Raw genomic sequence first — 20,571 nt, 5'->3', positions numbered from 1 at the left:
AAAAAACAAAAAAATTAGGCTGCCTGGGTTAAGATTTATAAGGGTTCAGGAATATAGACTCCCAAACAAAACAGGAACAAGACAAAAATATACCAAACAATTATTTCCCTGCTGCCCTTCATTTCCAGAGGGTTTTCTGTGACCATTCAGAAATGAGGTATCACCATCCTTCACTAATTCTCTCAGATTTGTAACCACTCACACACATACTGGTTCCTTCTGTTCGTGAGCAGACACCAGGAAACACGTGAAAATAGATGAGTGTAAACCTCCGGAGAAACAAAACGAAATTGGAAATTCATGCAAAAATGTATGATAAAAGCCATTTTTTTTAAATGAGCAGCAGGATACTGACAGAAATATGGAATGTTGAGCCTTCTAGTTGTGCCTTTGGTTATCAGTATCTCCATACAAGCTTAAAGCCAAAATATGTGTGCTTAATTATGACGTGCAGCGTAAACAGTTTGACTGAGATTACACACCAACTCTGCTCACAACTGAGGTAGACTGACCAGTGGCGTAGCGTGGGGGTGCAGGGGGGGCCGGCCGCACCGGGCGCAACATCTGGGGGTTAGGGTTAGGGGGCACAAATCCACGGGTTAGGGGGCGCAAATTATTTGCCTTGCCCCGGGCGCTGACAACCCACGCTACGCCACTGAGACTGACTCTGACTGAAATCTGAACAGAGATAAAATGGCTGCTCTTATAGGGAGAATGAGTCAACAGTTAGCAGTTAGGCCTGAATAACTTTAGTAGGCACAAATGATTGTACAGTCCCAGTACTTCCCAGTCTACTTTGCTGCTTCTGCTCTCATGTGTCTTTGTCACATGACAAATTATAGTTGCACTACAGTATTTGTTATACAGCTAGTAACAAATAACTTGTGCATCAACACCCCATTAGGGAATCAGATATGATTGTTACTGCTATATTTTAGATAGCAAGGGCAATGGGATTTGCAGTGAGGCTTGTCATACAAAGAGCAGAGGCATATACTTCATCCTTAGATATCTTAGCATCTTAGCAAGGGTGATGGACATATTACTAGCCAAAATGAGTTAGGACAACCAACTTCTATGGTTAAATGTGAATCTGGCACAGGAAGACTTATCACGAATTCATTGTGCCATGGTTTCTTAAAAGGATATTTCCCCTGCATGTAAGAACCTCTCTAGGGGAGCTACAACACGTGAGTTTTACAATGTTATACTATTTAATCAAAAATTGTTCCCAAACAATAAAATTTCAACCACCACATTTTTAATTTTTAGAACAGGCGTTATGGGCAGATCTGTACAGCCAACTGGATATACCAAACTCAAGTTTATCAGCTCCAGCTGGATCTGCTAAAAAGCAGGCTAAAAACAAGGTCATCTTAAGTATAACAACGTTGTGATCTAAGAAAGTGACAAACTGCAGCTGCCATGTTGGAGCCCACTATGCTATATAGATCAGTGGTCTTGTTCAATGACTTTTACATTTTAAGCATATTATCATGCAGATATTTTAAACAGTGGAACAGTTACACAAACATTTTAAAGCAAGGTTCTACACTGAATTCACTGAACTCTTACACCCCAATACTGGTTTGTTTTAGGCTTAGAGGATTAAATGGGATCAATTTCCTAAGCCAGAAAACACCACAAACACAGATCTCTGGAGCCATTTCCTTGACTGCAACATTTGAGGAAATGCACATCTGCAGCCAGAGACAACCTGCAAATTTTTTAGTGCAACTGATCACCCACTAGAATGGGCAAGGTGATTTTCAAATTAAAGTTGGATGGGCGATTCCCTGCAATGGGCTTCACTTTTACAGACAAAACCCTGAGTTGTGGGCAGCAGGAAGGGTGGGGCTAGCAGAGTACACAACAGTGGGGGCAGAACCCGAACCCGAACGCCCAGCTCCACTGTCCCTCCATACCCTCTTAATTTTTTGTGAGAATTATGCCCTAATAGGGCATTCTTTAATTTGCACATGGAACCCTATACATCTTGACACTGATCCTTGGAATACAGTACAAGGGTGTGGATGTGCATATTTCAATAAACTCCTAACAAAACTGCTCTCCTCACTCCCCAACTTGTCTCCAGATATTTACATAGCTACCAAGGCAGCACCTCTTTAAATTCCTCCTGCAGCCTCAAAGTTTGGAAGCTAGTGCCATCTTTCTACAATTCCCTCTAAAAAGCAAATGCATGGCTAATGAATAATCACTGCCAACAGGATACCTGCCCATGAACCTATTTGATATTTCTATCTTGCTTTTCTTCTACTGAACAGCACAGAAATAAAAATAACCAAGACAAAATCAAACACCACTATCAGATCCATCATAAAATCACGTGAACCACAAAAAAGATGGGGCAATTAAAATTACGAATAGAACTTTAAAAAGCAGGCCTTACTCTTGTGTATCACCCAGGCCTAAATAATGGCTTAATTGTTAGCAAGGAAAATGTCTCCTTGAACAACTTCTGGTAAAGTGATACTAAAGCTACTTTATCTTCATAACTGGGAATGAGATTTAGCTTCTGTACCATTTTTATGAGTGCCTAATCTGCTAGAGGAAGTAAAGACCAAAACTACTATGGATTTAAACCAAGTAGAACCAAAGATGTTCCTCATCTCCGTTATCTATTCATCCGGAACTTTAGGATTTTGTTTCTGTTCATGTGAGATATAGTGTGGTGGTGGTTTACAGGAAAGACATTTAATATTTTCTGGTTCTCATGCAAGTATTCATAACCTTTACTACACGAACCCTGCTAAGAGATTCACATGCAGTGTGTCATTTCCTATCTTAGTGCAGGCTGTAGGTAGCAAGCCTATGATTATCAAGTTAAGTATCAATTCCAACCAATTATGGGGTCTGGCCACCACTTGACAAGAGAGATTTTCCTCCATTGGCAGGAAGCCCCCATCTCTCTGCTTCACCTGAGCTTTAATATTCAAAGATCTATTTGGACACAGCATCAGATTTAGTATGCAGGCTTCCTTCTACTTTTTGAAGTGTTGCATTCTGCAGGTTAAGGGATGCATCGTGACCTTGCACCCCAAGCTCTGTGGTCAAAACTAGAAAGACACCAAGTAGGCAAACAATAACTACTAATTCTTAGTAAATAAAAAGGAAGATTCGATATGGATAAGGAAAACAATTTACTAAATGCATATCTGGAAATGTTTTGTAGCTTGTAAATCTGCCAATTAAACTTTAAGAAAGTAACACCACATACATACAACAAAGCTATTTTACCATAGAATCATAGTTGGAAGGGATGCCAAGGGTCATCTAGTCCAACCCCTGCAGTGCAGGAATCTCAGGTAAAGCATCCATGACAGATGGCCATCCAAGCTCTGCTTAAGAACCTCCAAGGAAGGAGAGGCCACCACCTCCCAAGGGAGTCTATTTCACTGTTTAACAGCTCTTAATGTCAGAAAGTCTTTCCATATGTTTAGTTGGAATCTCCTTTCTTGTAACTTGAATCCATTGGATCAAGTCCTAGCCTCCAGAGCAGGAAAAAACAAGCTTACTCCATTTTCTATGTGACACATTTTTGCCCCCAGTTTGAATTTCTGCTAGAGTAAATATTGATTTAATGATTCCTGGTGAGTCTGGTTAAAGATTGGAATTTTTTGGATTGGAACTCACCATCCCTAGCTAACAGGACCAGTGGTCAGAGATGATGGGAATTGTAGTCCCAAACATCTGGAGGGCCAGAGTTTGCCTATGCCTGTGTTAGAGGGCAGTTCCCTAGACCAGATGGCTGGGAGGTGGCCTTTTCTTGATAGGGTTACACTGCCTCTGAAGGAGCATGCACACCTTGCGGGTACTCCTGGATCCTCTGCTGTCGCTCAGGTGGCCTTGGTGGTGTGGAGTGCAACCTCTCCCCATATAAATAATCCCGGATTCTGCATTCATCATTGGAGGTCCTTCTTCATGTGCCTCCTCAACAAGAGGTCCAGAGGGTGGCAACACGAGAACTTGTCTTTTCTGTGGAAATGCTCTCCCCAGGGAGGTTTGCCTGACACCTTCAATAGATATTTTTATGTGTCAGGCAAAAACGTTTTTCTTCAACCATGCCTTTGGCTGATTAATATCCTATAACCTTTGGAATGTGTCTGTGGCACGGGGGATATTGTTTTGGTTTAATTATTTACTTGTGTTTTATCTTGTATTTTATTCTATGAACCGCTTGATATCTTTTGAAGAAGGAATGTATATAAATGCAATAAATTAAATTAAAATTATAGATCATTGTGAGGGTTTGATTAGCTGCTTGTGCGTGAAAACGTGCTCCCTCAGAGTTTGTGCGCCCCCACAAACCTCCGTGTGTGACGGAGCTCCTCAGACATGTCTGCTCTAATCACTAGTAGAGTCCGACAGTGGCTGTCTGCGGAAGCGTTTCCAGCAAAGAAGTTCCTTAACGGAAACGCGTCTCCTGGACTCACGGCGTGACAGTTTCCTGCGAGGTATGGGTCTCCCTATGGGAGACTCCGATACCTCACCACTGTTCTCGCTGGAAGCCTCCCTGAGCCCTCCCTCCTGCTCGCATTCCCTCAGAGACCCACTCCTCCCCCTGCTGGTCCCTGCTTCAGCAGTTGAGTCTCTTTCATCCTGCCTGAGTCCCTCCACCACCTGATGCTCTGATGGCAGTTCCCTGACAATCATATACCCTGCAATAAATCTATTATGCATCATAGTGATTTCAGTGTTATTATCATATTGTGGGTTTTTGGTTTTTTTAAAGGTGTCATCTTGTTTTTCCTGCCCTTCTACTCCACATTTGATGGCAGTCTCCTTCTTTGAGTTCTGTGTCTTCTTCTCCACTGCCTACTTTTCAGTTGTTTGTCTTTATTTGATTGCAGTCCCAGTTGATTTAATGTATTTTTAGCTTCCAGTTGTATGGAAGAAACTTTAGGCAGATTATGAGGCATTTGAAAGGCTCACCCCATTGGTACCTTATTGGCTGCTACACACGAGTGCTGTGGTGTAAATGTCAAGTTCACGTCTGCATTGCAGCGGTTCTGTGAAGAGATCCTGGTAGACATTTAAATTGAATTTTCTATTATGATTTTTTCCAATGTTCTAAAATTTTGAAATAAGTATTTTTTAATTATGTAGGAGCTAAGGTGAACAATAATGTTTCTTGGAGTAAAAGTTATAAAATTCTAGCTTTGGACGCATAATATTAGCCATATGTCAAGAAGACTCCTTCCTGGTGAAAGGCCTGTTGTTGTTCAGTCGTTTAGTCGTGTCCGACTCTTCGTGACCCCATGGACCAGAGCACGCCAGGCACTCCTGTCTTCCACTGCCTCCCGCAGTTTGGTCAGACTCATGTTAGTAGCTTCAAGAACACTGTCCAACCATCTCGTCCTCTGTCGTCCCCTTCTCCTTGTGCCCTCCATCTTTCCCAACATCAGGGTCTTTTCCAGGGAGTCTTCTCTTCTCATGAGGTGGCCAAAGTATTGGAGCCTCAGCTTCAGGATCTGTCCTTCCAATGAGCACTCAGGGCTGATTTCCTTCAGAATGGATAGGTTTGATCTTCTTGCAGTCCGTGGGACTCTCAAGAGTCTCCTCCAGCACCATAATTCAAAAGCATCAATTCTTCGGTGATCAGCCTTCTTTATGGTCCAGCTCTCACTTCCATACATCACTACTGGGAAAACCATGGCTTTAACTATACGGACCTTTGTTGGTAAGGTGATGTCTCTGCTTTTTAAAGTGAAAGGCCTATGAAGACCATATTCAGGCCAAAATAAAATACTATCATCCTTAAACAACAAAAGTCATAAAAATCACTCCAGTGAGGACTACTGCACTTCTAAAAGTGGTGTCAACTCACAAATGACAATATACAAATTGAAGAATGAAGGTATTTTACCATCTGTCTTATCTGTCAAAATCCAACAGTTTGAGTTATGAAGAACTATCTTGTAGTTAAAGTCAGACAAACAGACAGCTTATAAAAAAAGAGCAATGTAATGTTCTCAGATTTCTGGAGATAACAGTGTCAGACTCATCTTACTTTGTAAGTACTAAGTTTGGTGCTGTTTCAACTGCAGAGCAACCTTTCACCTGAAAGGTCAGATCTCTCTTGGATGTGTTCATGAAGGCCAGATATAGAGAACATTCACAATCTCAAGGCTTAAGAAGCAATAATCACCTCGGTAAGAATAGTATCTCCTATGTTCAAGGAAGAGAAAATGTAAGGAGAGCAAAAATGTTTTACTGCTCATATCTTGGTGATTAACCTGGAGCATACAAAATAAAACGACGGTATAGGACCAGTGTCTCTCACCATATTTTTATTCTTCAACATGATTTCATGGAATACATACAAATGCATAAGGCATTTGGTATCATGTGCTCTAAGCCACCATGTGCATGGTAAAAAAAATAAAAAAATGTATGCACACTGATTTTTTTTTTTTTTACATGCACCCCCTGCCCAAGTTGGGCAGCCAGCTAGGACCTTCTGAAGTGGTTCAGAGCTCAGCACTGGTGCCAGGACACCAGCAAAAGCTGTGCAAATGGGTTTGCTCTCTGCATCCCTCAACATATAACTTTGGAGTGCTGGGTTCCTGCAGTATTCAACATGGTTGTACACAGGGCCAGCCCATCCATGAGGCAAGGTGAGGCAACTGCTTCAGGCAGCATGATTCAGTAGGGCAGCAGATCCTAATGAAGATTTTTCTTCGTACCTTGTTCCTGATGTAGATCTTCCCTCACCCCTTCTTTCCTTGAGGGGCGGGGAGATGCCATTCTGGGATCCTCCTCAGTGGCCAAATGTTTTGGGTCAGCCTTGGATGTACAGCAGGGAAGCAGAAGCAAGCCAGTATGATTCCTTGTGATGTGTGGCTGCAGACTGGAGAGAAGCTGCCCAAGGCATTTAAAAAATATTCATTGCCTTTATTCTCCAGGATTTTGAAGCTGGAAGTGGAGGCGAAGAACAGAGGCATGGGACTGGGCGATACTGGTTAAAGAAGACTGCCCATGCAGAGAGGGATGGCCACACACCCAAAATGCTCCTGAACAGTGTAGCAAAAGTGTCAGTGGAAAATCAGTGTCAAGCCTCAGCAAGGATCTGGTCAGGCGCACGTGGTCAGGTTTGAAACCTGAAGGAAGGGAGTTTGTGTCAGTCCAAGTGGGCTGGAAACAGGCACATTGTCAAAACTAAGGATGGATCAAATGGATCTTATGAAGAGAGTGTCCTTACAGAAGAGACAAGCTGCACAGCTCAAGGAGCGATCCTTGAGGCCTTAATAGGGTTTTATATGAGCCAGTGTCATGTAGTAGTCAGAGGACTGGAAGAAGGCATGAGTGGAATTCTCTACAGGGGAAGAACACACTACAATTTTTAAAGTAGGTCCTCCTTGTACTGTACCTGTACAACAACACTTACACTAGTGGCCAAACTTGTGGAAACCTTTCGGAAAATGTGTATTTCTGAGGTTTGATGGCTCATAACACCACTTTTCTTTGGAGTAATACCATAAAATTATATATCAATGGAAATATATTTTAATGAAGAATGTAATGCAATGAAGTTTGTTCAATTATATATATTCTATCAGAAGTTACAGCCAAATAACCAGAAAAAGGAAGCACAACTTGCTTAGGTTGCTATGTAGTAGCTTTCCTTCATTTGAATGTAGCCAATCAGTATGAGTGTTTAGAGAGCGAATCAGCTGTCATCTTGTTTTGGCAATGACCCAGTGAGCTCACAGTAGGATTCAGCTAGATGTTATGTACTGGAGCTGAGAGGAAGACATTAGTTATTGCTATAAAGTTGGGGTTTTTTTGTGTTCTTTCATTTAGTGAGCTTGTAAAACGTAATAAAATTAAAGAAATGGTGCAGAGTTGACTGGGCACCCGGAATGCGATGTAAAATAGTACTATAAAGTGAACAAGGTTACAGTTTTGAAGAAATTAGAAGAAAAATCAGTGGAAACTTAACCGAAGGTGGCATTTCTAAATTTTTGAAGAGGTATAAGGAGACTGTCACTACAAAATCAGACTGGTAAAGGCAGGAAAAGGTGCACAACAGCAAGTGATGACAGAAGAATTGAGAAACTGTGCCTACTTGACAGAAGAAAATCATCTGGGTGTATACAAGATAACGTGGCGCAATGTACAGTGGTACCTCGGGTTACAGACACTTCAGGTTTCAGACTCCGCTAACCCAGAAATAGTACCTCGGGTTAAGAACTTTGCTTCAGGATGAGAACAGAAATCGCACGGCGGCAGCAGGAGGCCCCATTAGCTAAAGTGGTACCTCAGATTAAGAACAGTTTCAGTTAAGAACGGACCTCCAGAACGAATTAAGTTCTTAACCTGAGGTACCACTGTAATGTGAAGTTGAGTGCAAGGACTGTTCGGAGCAGACTGCAGAAATATGGTTTAAATGCTACAATTGTTGTAATAAATAATCCTTCATAAAAGTTATTGCATTACATTCTTCATTAAATTATCTTTCCATTGATATATAATTTTATGGCATTACTCCCCCAAAAATTCATGTTATGAGCCATCAAACCTTGGAAATATTTTTTTTCCAAAAGGTTTCCACAATTTTGGCCACTAGTGTATGCATGTATTAGACAGACATGCTTGTAACACTCATGCAGGAAGCGTGACAGAGTTTAGGAATATAATCCGAGTAAATTACTATCATATCCTAGGATTGACCCCTTCTGGTTTCTAAGAATTTGGCATAAACCATCAATTTAGTACAGTATTCAGTTATTTCTTCAAAACAAAAAAGTTTGAGCATTGATAAACATATGAAAACAGTCTTGCTTCTGAATCTTTTTTTTCTACTCTAGAGAGGAGCAAAAAATTCAGAACCGGAGTACTCCACCATTTTGCTCAAATTGTTGCAAGCAGAATCAACGCAGGCAAAACCTACTCCTGCTTCTTAATTGTGCTCAAACCCAAACCCTCCTCCATGACAATGCCTGCTTGGGGGAAGATAGAGGTGAGCTTTTGGAGGCGAGCTGCTCTCAAAAGCTGCACTGGGTAAAGCTGCTACTGGGGAACAAATGCTCCACAACCAGTTCTTCTACCCTTCCAGACTAGCTTGATTTCTTCATCCACATGGTTGCATACCACACTGTTCTGGTGAGGTTTAAAAAGAAGGAAACCACACATGATGTGGTTACTCTTCATACCAGTGCTGCAAGTTGAGAGGATGCCAATAAGGGGAAAAACACATCTTTCAACCCTTCTACCACTGAGATTCCTCATTGCCAGGGCTTCAGTTGAGATTCCTCCATTGCAGGGAGTTGGACTAGATGACCCTTGGGACCCCTTCCAACTCTATGATTCTACACTGTTTCTGCTTTTTAGCATTTATTTCAAGATATCTAGACTGCCCTTCATCCAAACAGATTTCAAGATGGTGTACAAAGGATATAAATAAGCCAATTCATCAACAAAACATCAACATTCATAATGGAATGTCAAAAATGAGAGACAGCAATAATATTGTAAAACAATCATGCAGACTAAATATGTCTGTTTAAATGCCCTGTCAAATAAAACCTGGCACCAAAAATATTGTACGGTTGGGGCCTAATGCCGTTTGAGGAGAGCATTCCAGAGTCAGGGCACCACCACATTAACATCATGGAAGCACAGCGTAAGGTGTGACAAGAGACAGGGGAGTAATGCACGCAAGTTTCCATTTTAAGCCTACCTAATTTGCACTTCCAGAAACAATGTGTGAACTACAATGCAGCACTATACGAACCAAAACACAGCTACCCTTCAAAATTCACATTTCTCCAAATTTACAATGCAATTTTCTAACTAAATGTGTACAAAATTGAGGAAAGTGCACAAAATGCATGTATTAGCAAAAAAGCCATTAAGAATTGCTTGCAAAAATTTGTTAGAATCTACAATTAGGACACATATGCACTAAAATATTAATTAATTTTAATGAAAATTTACAAACCGTTGTGGAAATGTGGAGAATGGAACTTAGGAGTGGAAAAATGAGACACCAAAGATTAACAGATTTGTCCATCTCAAGATGTGACCAAGTGGAAATAGCAACCAAGCAACTCAGATATGAACATGCTGCTACATTCATTTTCATTCTGAATGGTAAATGTAAACATGTGGGGGAGATCAGCTTACGATTGGGGCTGCTGGGGAGCAGAGCCTAGAAGAAGCAATGCCTACGAAGAGAGGGGTATTCCAAAAACCAAAGGCATTTGGTTCAAGCAATCACATTGATGCAGGAACAACAATGGTAATAAACGTATTTCCAGAGGCCAAGTGACCCTACTGCTGCACAGGAGTGTGAAGTTAAAGATAAACTTCACAGCAAATGATTTAAACAGAAGTGCATGCCACCAAATCAGATACAACATGACCTATCAGCCAATAGTTATTGCAGAGATAATTGTTCCAAATCAATCAATAACACCAAGTCACTTCATCAGCGACTACAGAAACTACTTTCTTGCACGGGGCTTATAAGCCCATGTCCATGGTCTCACTGCCACCATTAGAGTGATAAACAGTTTAAACTGCACCAGGGTCTGATGTGTAGATCAACTGAGGCCCCATAAAGAATCTGCACAAGAGATTCTTCGACAGGGATTTACTACCTCCAGATTTTATTCTCTCGCTGCTAAGATTACTTCTGTCAAACACTGAGAAGAGAGAAGTAAACAGAAAAGGGATTTTTCATGCTGTATTGTTCCGAAACAGTTTTAGAAAGGAATTCAAAGCTTAATGTGCTATTGGATTAAGCTATGCTAAGGAACACCTGGCACTGAACTCAAAGGGGACCCAGTTGCATGATTTTCTCACTACGAAGCGCCCAGCAATTTGAATCATGCAACGAAACTGTCTAGATATTCTCTGAGGACAGTCACAGGCTTCATGTTACTAGTGCCAAATTATATTAGACATTTAATTTTAAACCTTGGGTACTTAAATGTAAAACCTTACAACTGTAATAGTCATAAAGCAGTGGGGCATTCCATTTCTTAGAATGAATTTTTCTACACCCCCCCTTTAATTTAACCAGCACCTCCTGTTTTGTAGCTCTACTCTCTATAAAGTAATTTATCTAATTAGGGGATGTTCACAGTTGCTCAAAAGACGGAAGCTGCAGGGAACCAAAGATCTTGATAGGAAAACCTTGAAAACTTATCCAGAGCTACCAAAATTCAATTTAATATGAAAAAGTGTAGAGAAATAATGAATCCCAATATGTTTTTTTGCCTAAAATAAAACCATGTGGCAGGCACGCTCTCCAGCATATTGGCATTTGAACTGAAAAAGATACTTAGCTTCTGCAGCTTACACATAAAAACCTTTTATTGAGCATAGGTGAAAAGGCTGAAATTAAAAAGATTCTTTCATTCGTCAACAAAATGGGCACAACCATGAGATCAATTAAAAAATGACATGGATGGAACTATTGGTTACCTCCTTATGACCTTCCCACCCAGTCAGACCCTAACACATTCCCATCCTGTGAAACAATCCTAGAAGCTAAAATTGTCTACAGAAATGTGATCTTAGTATTGCTTTGAATAGTCCAGCCTTCACCAATATGGTGCCCTCCAGTTGGGTTTGTCTATAACTCTCATTGGCCCCAGTCAGCATGGCCAGGGCACTGGGCACCACAGATTCCACTGGCATGTCCCAAAGCAATATGGAGCCTACAATTTGCACACTTTGTCACTGATGGGGAGTGCAACCTTGCCCAGAATAGGCTGATCACCAGGGCCCTGGATCTAGACTCATTGTGTTATTATTTCTACTATTTTTTCACACACAGTTCCAAATTATTGTATTGCTTTCTTTGTTTTTGTCAGTTATCAAAAGACATTATATTTGTTGTTTTACAAGGATCATTCTATTTCTGCCAGGAGATATTTGTTATTGTAATGTTTTTCCAGATACTCTTTAAAGATTTTCCATTCTTTCTGTACTTTCTGTTTTGGATAACCTCTAATTCTCCCTGTCTTCATGGCAATCTGTAAATATTCTATCATTTGGACCTGCCACTCATTTATTGTAGTTGTTTTGTCACTTTTCCAGTTTCTTGCAATTAAGATCCTGGCTGCTACTGTTGTGTACATAAAAAGTGATCTAATTTCTTTTTTGATTTCTGGTGACATAATTCCCAGGAGGAAGGTTTCAGGTTTTTTTCTTAAATGAAAACTTACATATTTTATTAAATAAAATAATAATAATAAAATTCATTGTAGATGTTATTCCAAAATTCTTTAATGGCTGTGCATTCCCACCACATGTGCATAGATGACCCTATACCATCTTTACACCTCAAGCAAATTGGTGGTCTGTTTTTTATACATCTTTGCGAGTTCTTATTTATTTTTACTTCTGTGGTATTTGGAATTTCGTGTTGTATTAAATACTGCTCTATTTCATCTATGTTCTGTATCTCTTATATAAAATTTCATAATATTTCACAAAGCTCTGAATTATCATTTGTGGGTCTTCTAATACTTTTACTTCTATCTTCAATCTGTTGATTAATTTTTTGTTCCGCCTTTTTTTCAACTGCCAAGCTAGGAGCTTACTTGGTTTATTGGCAAATTCAAAATTGCATTGTTTCCAAGTTCTTAAATTCCATTCCATTTCTTGTTCTATCATAGTTGTGTAATCTGATTGTAATAATCTATTTTCTTGTTTTACCTTTTCATTCTTTGGGTCCTTGTTAAGTTCTTTTTCCTTTCTTATTTAATTCTTCTAATAGTTTTACCTTTTTTCCTTCTCTTTTCTTCCTAGAAATAGAGTTTTTCTGAATAAAGTAGCCCCTGATCACTACCTTACCTGTGTCCCAGACCACATTTCTGTCTATACCTTTATCCCAATTGAATTCAAAAAATTCCTCGATCGTTTTTTTTTTGCTCCTTGTATTTTATTTCCATCGTTTAATAAGGATTCATTTCGTCTCCATCTTTTTCTTCCAGTTTTCCCAATTCCTTTTAAACTTAGAAATATTGGATTGTGGTCCGATATAGTATTTGGTAGAATCTGTGTCTTATCTATTCTCCCAAGTAGCTCTTTAGATAGCCAAAAAGCAACTATTCTACTGGCGGATTTATTTGGTTCTGAAAAATAAGTATAATCCCTTTCTGTTAGATGTTTAAATCTCCATGCATCTTTTATGTCCATATTTTCTACGAATTCAAAAAAAACTGCATGGCAGTTTTCCTTCTTTCCCCCCTCTCTTTCCTGGTGTCCACCTCAGGGTTTGTTACCCCATTTAAATCTCCCATGAGGATCATTTTTTCTTCTGTGTATTCCAGCAACCTTTTTTCTAAGTCTTTGAATAATTCTGTTTTCTTTTCATTGGGATATATTCCAACAAGGATAATTACTTCCCCTTGGTTTTTAATTCTAATTATTGTTATTCTTCCATTAGAGTCTTTGTATAACAATTCTAGTTCAAGGCTTGGTTTAACATAAATTACTATTCCTCTTTTTATACCTTGATCTGAGGAGATAAATGCGGATCATAATTTTGGATTTATCAAGGCTCTTCTACGATTTTTATTTACGTGTTTCTCGTAAACATATGATATCAAGTCTTTTTTCATCAATATATGTTCTATCTTATGTCTCTTTTTCTTTTCATTTAATCCATTTACATTCCATGATAATAATGTTAGATTCATATTTTATTTGTTAAAACAAAGTGATTACAATAAGAATTTTTTTTGTGTGCAGCAAGTTTTTTTGAGCTTTTATTCACTTTCAGAGTTTTGCTCTGGAACCACAGATTTGGGGCTGGAGTCACCATCTGTTCTTTGTCTTTCTCCTTCCAACTCCTTCCAATATTTCCTCCAGAAAATATTGGCCTCCTCGATTGTTTCTATTTTTCTCCTTTTCCCTTTAACACTGAAGGAAATTCCTTCCGGAAATCCCACTTAAAGAATATAGATTTCGCTTTGAGCGCTTTGGTTAGAAACTGGAATTTATCTCTTTTTTTTAATAGACGGGGCAGGATTTCTTTTAAGATTATAGTTTCATTTCCATCGATTTTTATTTTTATTTTTTTGGCCTCTTATTTGTAGAATTTGATTTGTTCGAAGTGAACGTAATTAAACAATCTCCTAGCCATTTATTTACCTTAGCTTTTTTTTGAATTTACTCTAAATACATTCTCGGTATTTTTTATTTCCTCTTCTTCCATGTCTAACCAAGTGGCCAGTTCATTAATAATTGTTGTTTGTATGTTTTCCTCTGGGATTTCTGGGACCCCTCGTAGCCTGAGAGTTTTTTCTCTAGTCTGCATTTGTAAAATAGCAATTGCGTCCCATGTTGCCTCTTCGGTTATTTTGAATTCTTCATTTTCCTTTTTAGTCCTTTCCCATTCTTTCTTATTCTCTCTAAATTCTTTTGAAGTTTGTGCATAGATTTTGTTAGTTCATTATTTTTCCTGTGAGATCATTTACCTGTTTTTTCAATTCTGCAATCGATTTTGTATTTTCCTCAATTTCCCCTCCATCCTGTCTAATTTATCATTGATTCCTTTAACCTTCTCACTCAACTCTGTCCTTAATTCTCCTATGTCATTTTTCAGACTCCAAATTAATTCTTTTAAATCCATCTCAGAATCCAATCCAGAGTTCCTCCTTCCGTGTTGATTGTGCAAAGAAGGTTTTCTTGATGAGGACATATTTACCCTTATTCTTCTGTTTTCAATTTGAATGTTTTATTATTTCGACATCTCTATACTTTTTTGGGGGGGAGGGTTGGGGTTAGGGTTAGGATTTAAAAAGAAGAAAAGAGGGGGGCGGGATTGAGTATTTCTTAATTCAAAATTTCCTTTTTGAGTTAGGTCCCTTAATTTCAAAGGTGTTCCTCAATTCGTTATTTCCTTATTGCCACCTTCTTAATACCTTTTAACATTCTTAAATTATGGAGGTTTGTAGTTAAGATATTTCTCTTAATGCGTCTTAATAATTATTTTCCCTTCATCACAGTCCACCCAATCTTTTTTCAAATTATCGGAATTAAAAAATCTAATCAAAATTATTTCAAATTAACAGGATTAATAATTGAGCTAAAAAAAATTACACTTATGGACACTTAATTATAATATAATCAATTCTATTCCGTCCCCCAGTAAATTATATAATTCACATTAATATTCCCCAATCCCAATTCCCACACAGATTTTATCTCTTTTACTGGTATTTTATGAATTCATCACTTTTTAAATCTCTTTTTTTCTATTGCCCTCTAAATTCCTATCCAAAAATTACATAAATTCATTATATACAATATAAACAGTTGTCACCTTTCTTGTAACCAATTTATCTTATTATTGTTATCCCGTTATGTTATTACCACTTAGTTCATTTAGTTGGTTTTCTTGTTGTCTTTTGTCAAAGGCTATTCACATTTAATTTCTCTTATTCTTTTGTTACTGCTGCTCAGTCTCATTTAAGGCCTTGGTTTCTCTCTCTCTCTCTATCCCTCCTTTCTTTTCCTTTTTTCCTTTTTTATTGGTTGCAATTATATTTTCCGCCACTTGGTGCCACTATTTTCTCTTTTCCAAAGGCTCTTTTCCTTCTTGTTTCTTTTCACCTCTTTTATTCAGTCTCCTTCTGTGGTTTCCGGTTTCTTCATTTAGTCCTTTAAGCAGCCCATCCCTCCTCTGAACCATGCCACGCCATCATTGCCAGAGGAACAGGTCCCAAAGCCAACAAACAAACGCCCACACAAAGCAATCAAAATAGAACGCAAACATACCAGTGGGTTCATTTCCTTCCTTGCCGTCTCTTTTGTGGCAACTGCTGGTTTCCTTTTAATATTTAAATCCCTTCAAGTATTTCTTTCAGTCAGTATGCCACTCTTTGTTTGTTTTGATCTCACCTTTGTAAAATAAAGTCCTTTAAGGCAGATTTTTCCCCTTTAAATTTCACTCATTTTCGTTGCTGAGCCTTGCGTTAAGCAGCTGTGTTAGAGTTCAATTACAATGAGAATAAACTCAGTTTATATTCCCTGTTGGTTTCTTTTGGCTGTTTACATAAATCGTCTAATTGGCTTTGCATTGTTCAAATCTTGTTAAGGCTTCTCTATTTCAAATTATTCGCCTTAGACATCACACCCCCTTTGCGTATTTCACTCTTATTTTTTAGCTTTTTATTTCCTTCTATTTTGGAGGATGGTTTTCAATAGCCAATTAGTTATAAAGTGAAGTCTGGAATTTTTTACTGCCATCTGCGCCGTTTCGGGTCTGAGGCTTCTTGTTGCGGCGGAGGTCCTCTCCTTGCGCTGGGCCTCCCCCCTCTATCGCTTGACGACGGAGAAAGGGAAATCCCTCTTTGATGCTGCTGGAACCACTTCAACTCAGGGTCACCCCTGAGCTTTTTTGGGGGGGCGCGTAGCCTCCACATCACCCCAAAACCCCCAACAACCACTGCTCTTGCTCCAGAGAGCCCACAGAGCGCACCCGTCCTGGTCGTGGTAAAAACAGGAAGTCCGTATGCACTTACTTTACAAGTCAAATTTAATTTAATCAGGCTTATCTTCTGAGGAGATATGTATAAGTGTGAATTGCTGTAATTTTTGGGGTGGGGTGGGGTATGGTAGTTTATTTCAATTACGGTATTTGCTGTTGACTTCAAGGTGTCCAATCATGCAGTGGGGTAGGAGAACTGAACATAATGCCAATATACTTCACATCTGGCGACCCATGCGCCCCTTTGGTTTCAGATAGTAAAAGGTAAGGGGACCCCTGACCGTTAGGTCCAGTCGTGGCTGACTCTGGGGTTCCGGCGCTCATCTCGCTTTATTGGCCGAGGGAGCTGGCATACAGCTTCCAGGTCATGTGGCCAGCATGACTAAGCCACTTCTAGCGAACCAGAGCAGCGCACAGAAACACCGTTTACCTTCCCGCCGGAGCGGTACCTATTTATCTACTTGCACTTTGACGTGCTTTCGAACTGCTAGGTTGGCAGGAGCAGAGACCGAGCAACGGGAGCTCACCCTGTCGCGGGGATTCGAATTGCTGACCTTCTGATCGGCAAGTCCTAGGCTCTGTGGTTTAACCCACAGCGCTACCCATAGTACAAGAGTAGACAAGTCTAAAAAGCCCAGGACACAAATTTCCACGGCACTCTAGTGGCTAGATAGAAGGCTTAGTTTGATCAGAATCAAGTACAGTGGTACCTCGGGTTACAGACGCTTCAGGTTACAGACTCCGCTAACCCAGAAGTAGTACCTTGGGTTAAGAACTTTGCTTCAGGATGAGAACAGAAATTGTGCGGTGGCGGTGCAGCAGCAGCAGCAGGAGGCCCCATTAGCTAAAGTGGTACCTCAGGTTAAGAACAGTTTCAGGTTAAGAATGGACCTCCAGAACAAATTAAGTTCTTAACCCGAGGTACCACTGTACAGTCATACCTTGGACGTTGAATGGAATCCATTCCGGAAGTCCGTCTGACTTCCAAAATGTTTGAAAACCAAAGCACGGCTTCTGCAGCCAATTGGAAGCCCCGTCGGATGTTCGGCTTCCAAAAATAGTTCACAAACTGGAACAGTCACATCCTGGTTTGCGATGTTCGGGAGCTAAAACATTTGAGAACTAAGCTGTTTGACTTCCGAGGTACGACTGTATACACTTCCAGCGTTAACACTAAATACATTACTTCTGGTAAATGAGCCCCCATAGCCACTAGAGCTGTTAAAATTTGTGTCCCATGCTTTTTAGACTTGTCTACCTATGTACTACCTGAAACTCAAAGGGTGCATTGGTTGCCAGATGTGATTCCCCCCCCCCCAGCTCTCCTAATCCACTAATGTGCAGAAATAGGCCCTGTGGTACAACTCTCCTGGCAATATGTGCATGGCACCTTTCAAGAAAAATCCCACCCCTCTTCCATAGGGCAGAGAAGTGTGTAAATTGGCTGTGTTTCCGTAGACTAATGGAGTGTAAAGCAGGAGTGGGGAGAAACTTAATCTGGCTACAGGGGCCAGTCATCTGTCAATCACCTGACATCACACAACATCAGGTGATTAAACTTTGACCCCGTACCATGCAAAGGAAGAATCAAGTGCACATTTCTTCCTTTGCAGCCCCAGCTATAATTCAAGTTCTGGCTGCAAAGGAAGACTATTTGCAGCTGTGGCTCAGGAAAATTCTTCCTTTGCAGCTGGAGCCACAGGCCGAATTCAAGCTGTGGCTGCAAAGGAAAAATTGGAAGTGTGCTCCATTTCCAACTGCAATTCAAAAAGTGCTGAAATCGACCAGCATCCTTGTTGGTTTGGCTTCATGGTTTTACTTTGTCCCATGCCTGTTGTGATAGAAGATGGGCTTGGTTTGGGAATGACAAAGAGACTTGGGCAAGTCTAATGAGGCCATGGGCCAAAGCTTGCACTGCTGGTGCAAAGATCCTTGTCATCACACTCATTCTGAATAACATGCTTTACCATGATTCTTATCTCTCTGTGGAGAGCATTTTATGAATCTATATAAAACTGTTAAAATAAAAAATTCTCCCACTGTCTTACCACTACTAATGCCTGAGTTTGCAGCAACTGCCACCTCACTCCACTGGTCGGCACTGGAGACTGAATAGGAACGCTGATGCATCCCATCAGGGCGACTGTTGAAGGAAACCAGACTGATGCCGCTTGCCATCTGAGACACAGAAGTACTAGTAGTCACATTTCCTAGAAACAAAAGGATTGAAAGTTACTGAAAGTGAAAAACAAATTTTATATTCAGGATAACAAAGTGGGAACAAAGAAACAATCATCTTTGACATACTGCTGATTTATGTTGCCATTATTAGGTATCTTCCAAAGTCCGCCTTACAGAGAGAGTCACACCTGTCCCCGCTAGTAAAATCTCTCTGTATATTCCCTTTGTTTTAAATTAAGTTGGGAATTAAAAGTATGAACCTGCATTTGGCTATGATGAAAACTCCAAACCAAACAGAGTTTATGAGAGAAGGCATAATGATAAATCTGGAAGCCTCAAATGTCAGTCTCAAAGTTGTTTTTAAATGATAAATACATGCTAAGTGATTGTATAATTCACTTGAAATGTTTGAAATCATTATTTTATTAGATGGAGTTATCCAAGTCATGCTACTGCAGAGAATTAGAATTAGGCAATTTACTCTTCTTTGTCTTCATCGAAGATTGGGTTGTTGTAAGAAATTTTGAAGACAGGAGAACAGCAGTGGTACACCAGTGATTAGTGATAACAGTGAACAACTCTTCTCATTGTGACACTTTTGTGGGTGAGCTGAGAGTTTGTTTGAACCTTGGGTGAGAGGGAGTGTCAGAAGGATAATGAATTGATATTGATTTATATATGTGTGTGTGTCATGGACTGGTTGGGTGCAGAGGACTGGTGGGAGGGAACAGCTAGGGAACCTTCAAGGGAAGACAATATATTAGTAATTCTGAATTAATATAACATTTTAATATGTAACTGTGTATTTTTGCTGTCCGTTGTTGTTTCGGCTTCCTGTAAACCGCTTAGAGATATTTTTATAATATTAAGCAGTATAGAAATAAAATAAAATAAACTGAATGGCCTGGTTCCCATGTTCCACTAAGTCAAATGATAGCTTAGAATGAACATGGAGGTTTCCAGAGAATGGCTCACAGAGGCTTTGCTCCTCCCCAGCCCTTTTTGCTGCCATGCTGCATAGCTGGGTTGGCTGAACCAACGCTTGCGGTCAAGCTATTTCCATGAGCTACAATCAAGCTACTAGTTTGAGATTAGTCTGGAGAGCTTTTAACCACGAGCCCATATTCAGACAACTGCAAAGCTAAAGCTAAACATGCTTAGCTCAATGAAGCAGCAAAAGGGAACAGAGAGGGGGCTGCTAAGCCAAGTTATGCCTTAGCACGAGATGTGAACCAAGCCTATATACCGTAATCTTGTGATTTCTGTATGTTGGTAGAGAAAAAGAAGGGTAAAGCTAAATTAACAGTGGCTATGGCAGCTTGCAAGGGAGCAGATGAAAAAAGAAGGGACTCTATTGAACTCAGGCCACTCACCTCTCTCTCTCTCTCTCTCTCTCTCTCTCACACACACACACACACACACACACACACACACAGAGAGAGTTAACGTCTCACATTAAAATTACAGAATTCCCAATATGGCTTGCCCTGCATAGGACAAACCTTATTCCTGTTACTACTATGTAAAGCTCCCAAATTTATATTTTAAACATTTTGACTCAATCAAAAATACCAGCTATGCTATTATAATCACAGCACTGTAATGTGTTAATGGTAACTGCTGCTTCTATCACATATTCATCACAAAGCTCTTGCAAAGTAGTCCTCCAGGAAGCAAGGTCCCACTCTCAACTTCAATAAGGATTTTTTTAACATGACCATATTTAACATATTTATGCAATACTCATGCAACACGATACTGAAAAATGTCCAAGAACATAACAGATTGGCCAGCCAGAGCATGAATTCAGTCACTTATTAGGATTCTGCATCTCATGAGAGAGATCTTCTTGTGAAGAGGTTCTTGTAAAGCTTTAACGTCAAAATCTTACATGCAAGGGCTAGCAGCACTTCAGC

The 20,571-nt window shown here is 39.9% G+C and overlaps 1 protein-coding gene across 7 annotated transcripts in view; it reads right to left on the bottom strand.

The window, feature by feature from the left end:
* The window catches only part of AGAP1 (ArfGAP with GTPase domain, ankyrin repeat and PH domain 1), a 326,092-nt gene that overhangs the window by 99,785 nt on the left and 205,736 nt on the right, over nt 1-20,571 (bottom strand). For all 7 annotated transcript variants that reach the window (XM_081203561.1, XM_081203562.1, XM_081203565.1 and 4 more), the window contains one exon: nt 18,523-18,684. In XM_081203561.1, the coding sequence (XP_081059687.1) occupies nt 18,523-18,684 (162 nt within the window). The remainder of the gene's footprint in view (nt 1-18,522; nt 18,685-20,571) is intronic.

Source organism: Podarcis bocagei, assembly GCF_964188305.1.
Source record: "Podarcis bocagei genome assembly, chromosome: 1".
Lineage (NCBI taxonomy): Eukaryota > Metazoa > Chordata > Lepidosauria > Squamata > Lacertidae > Podarcis > Podarcis bocagei.
The sequence above is the reverse complement of the archived record's forward strand: the minus strand, read 5'-3'. Positions and strand labels throughout refer to the sequence as shown.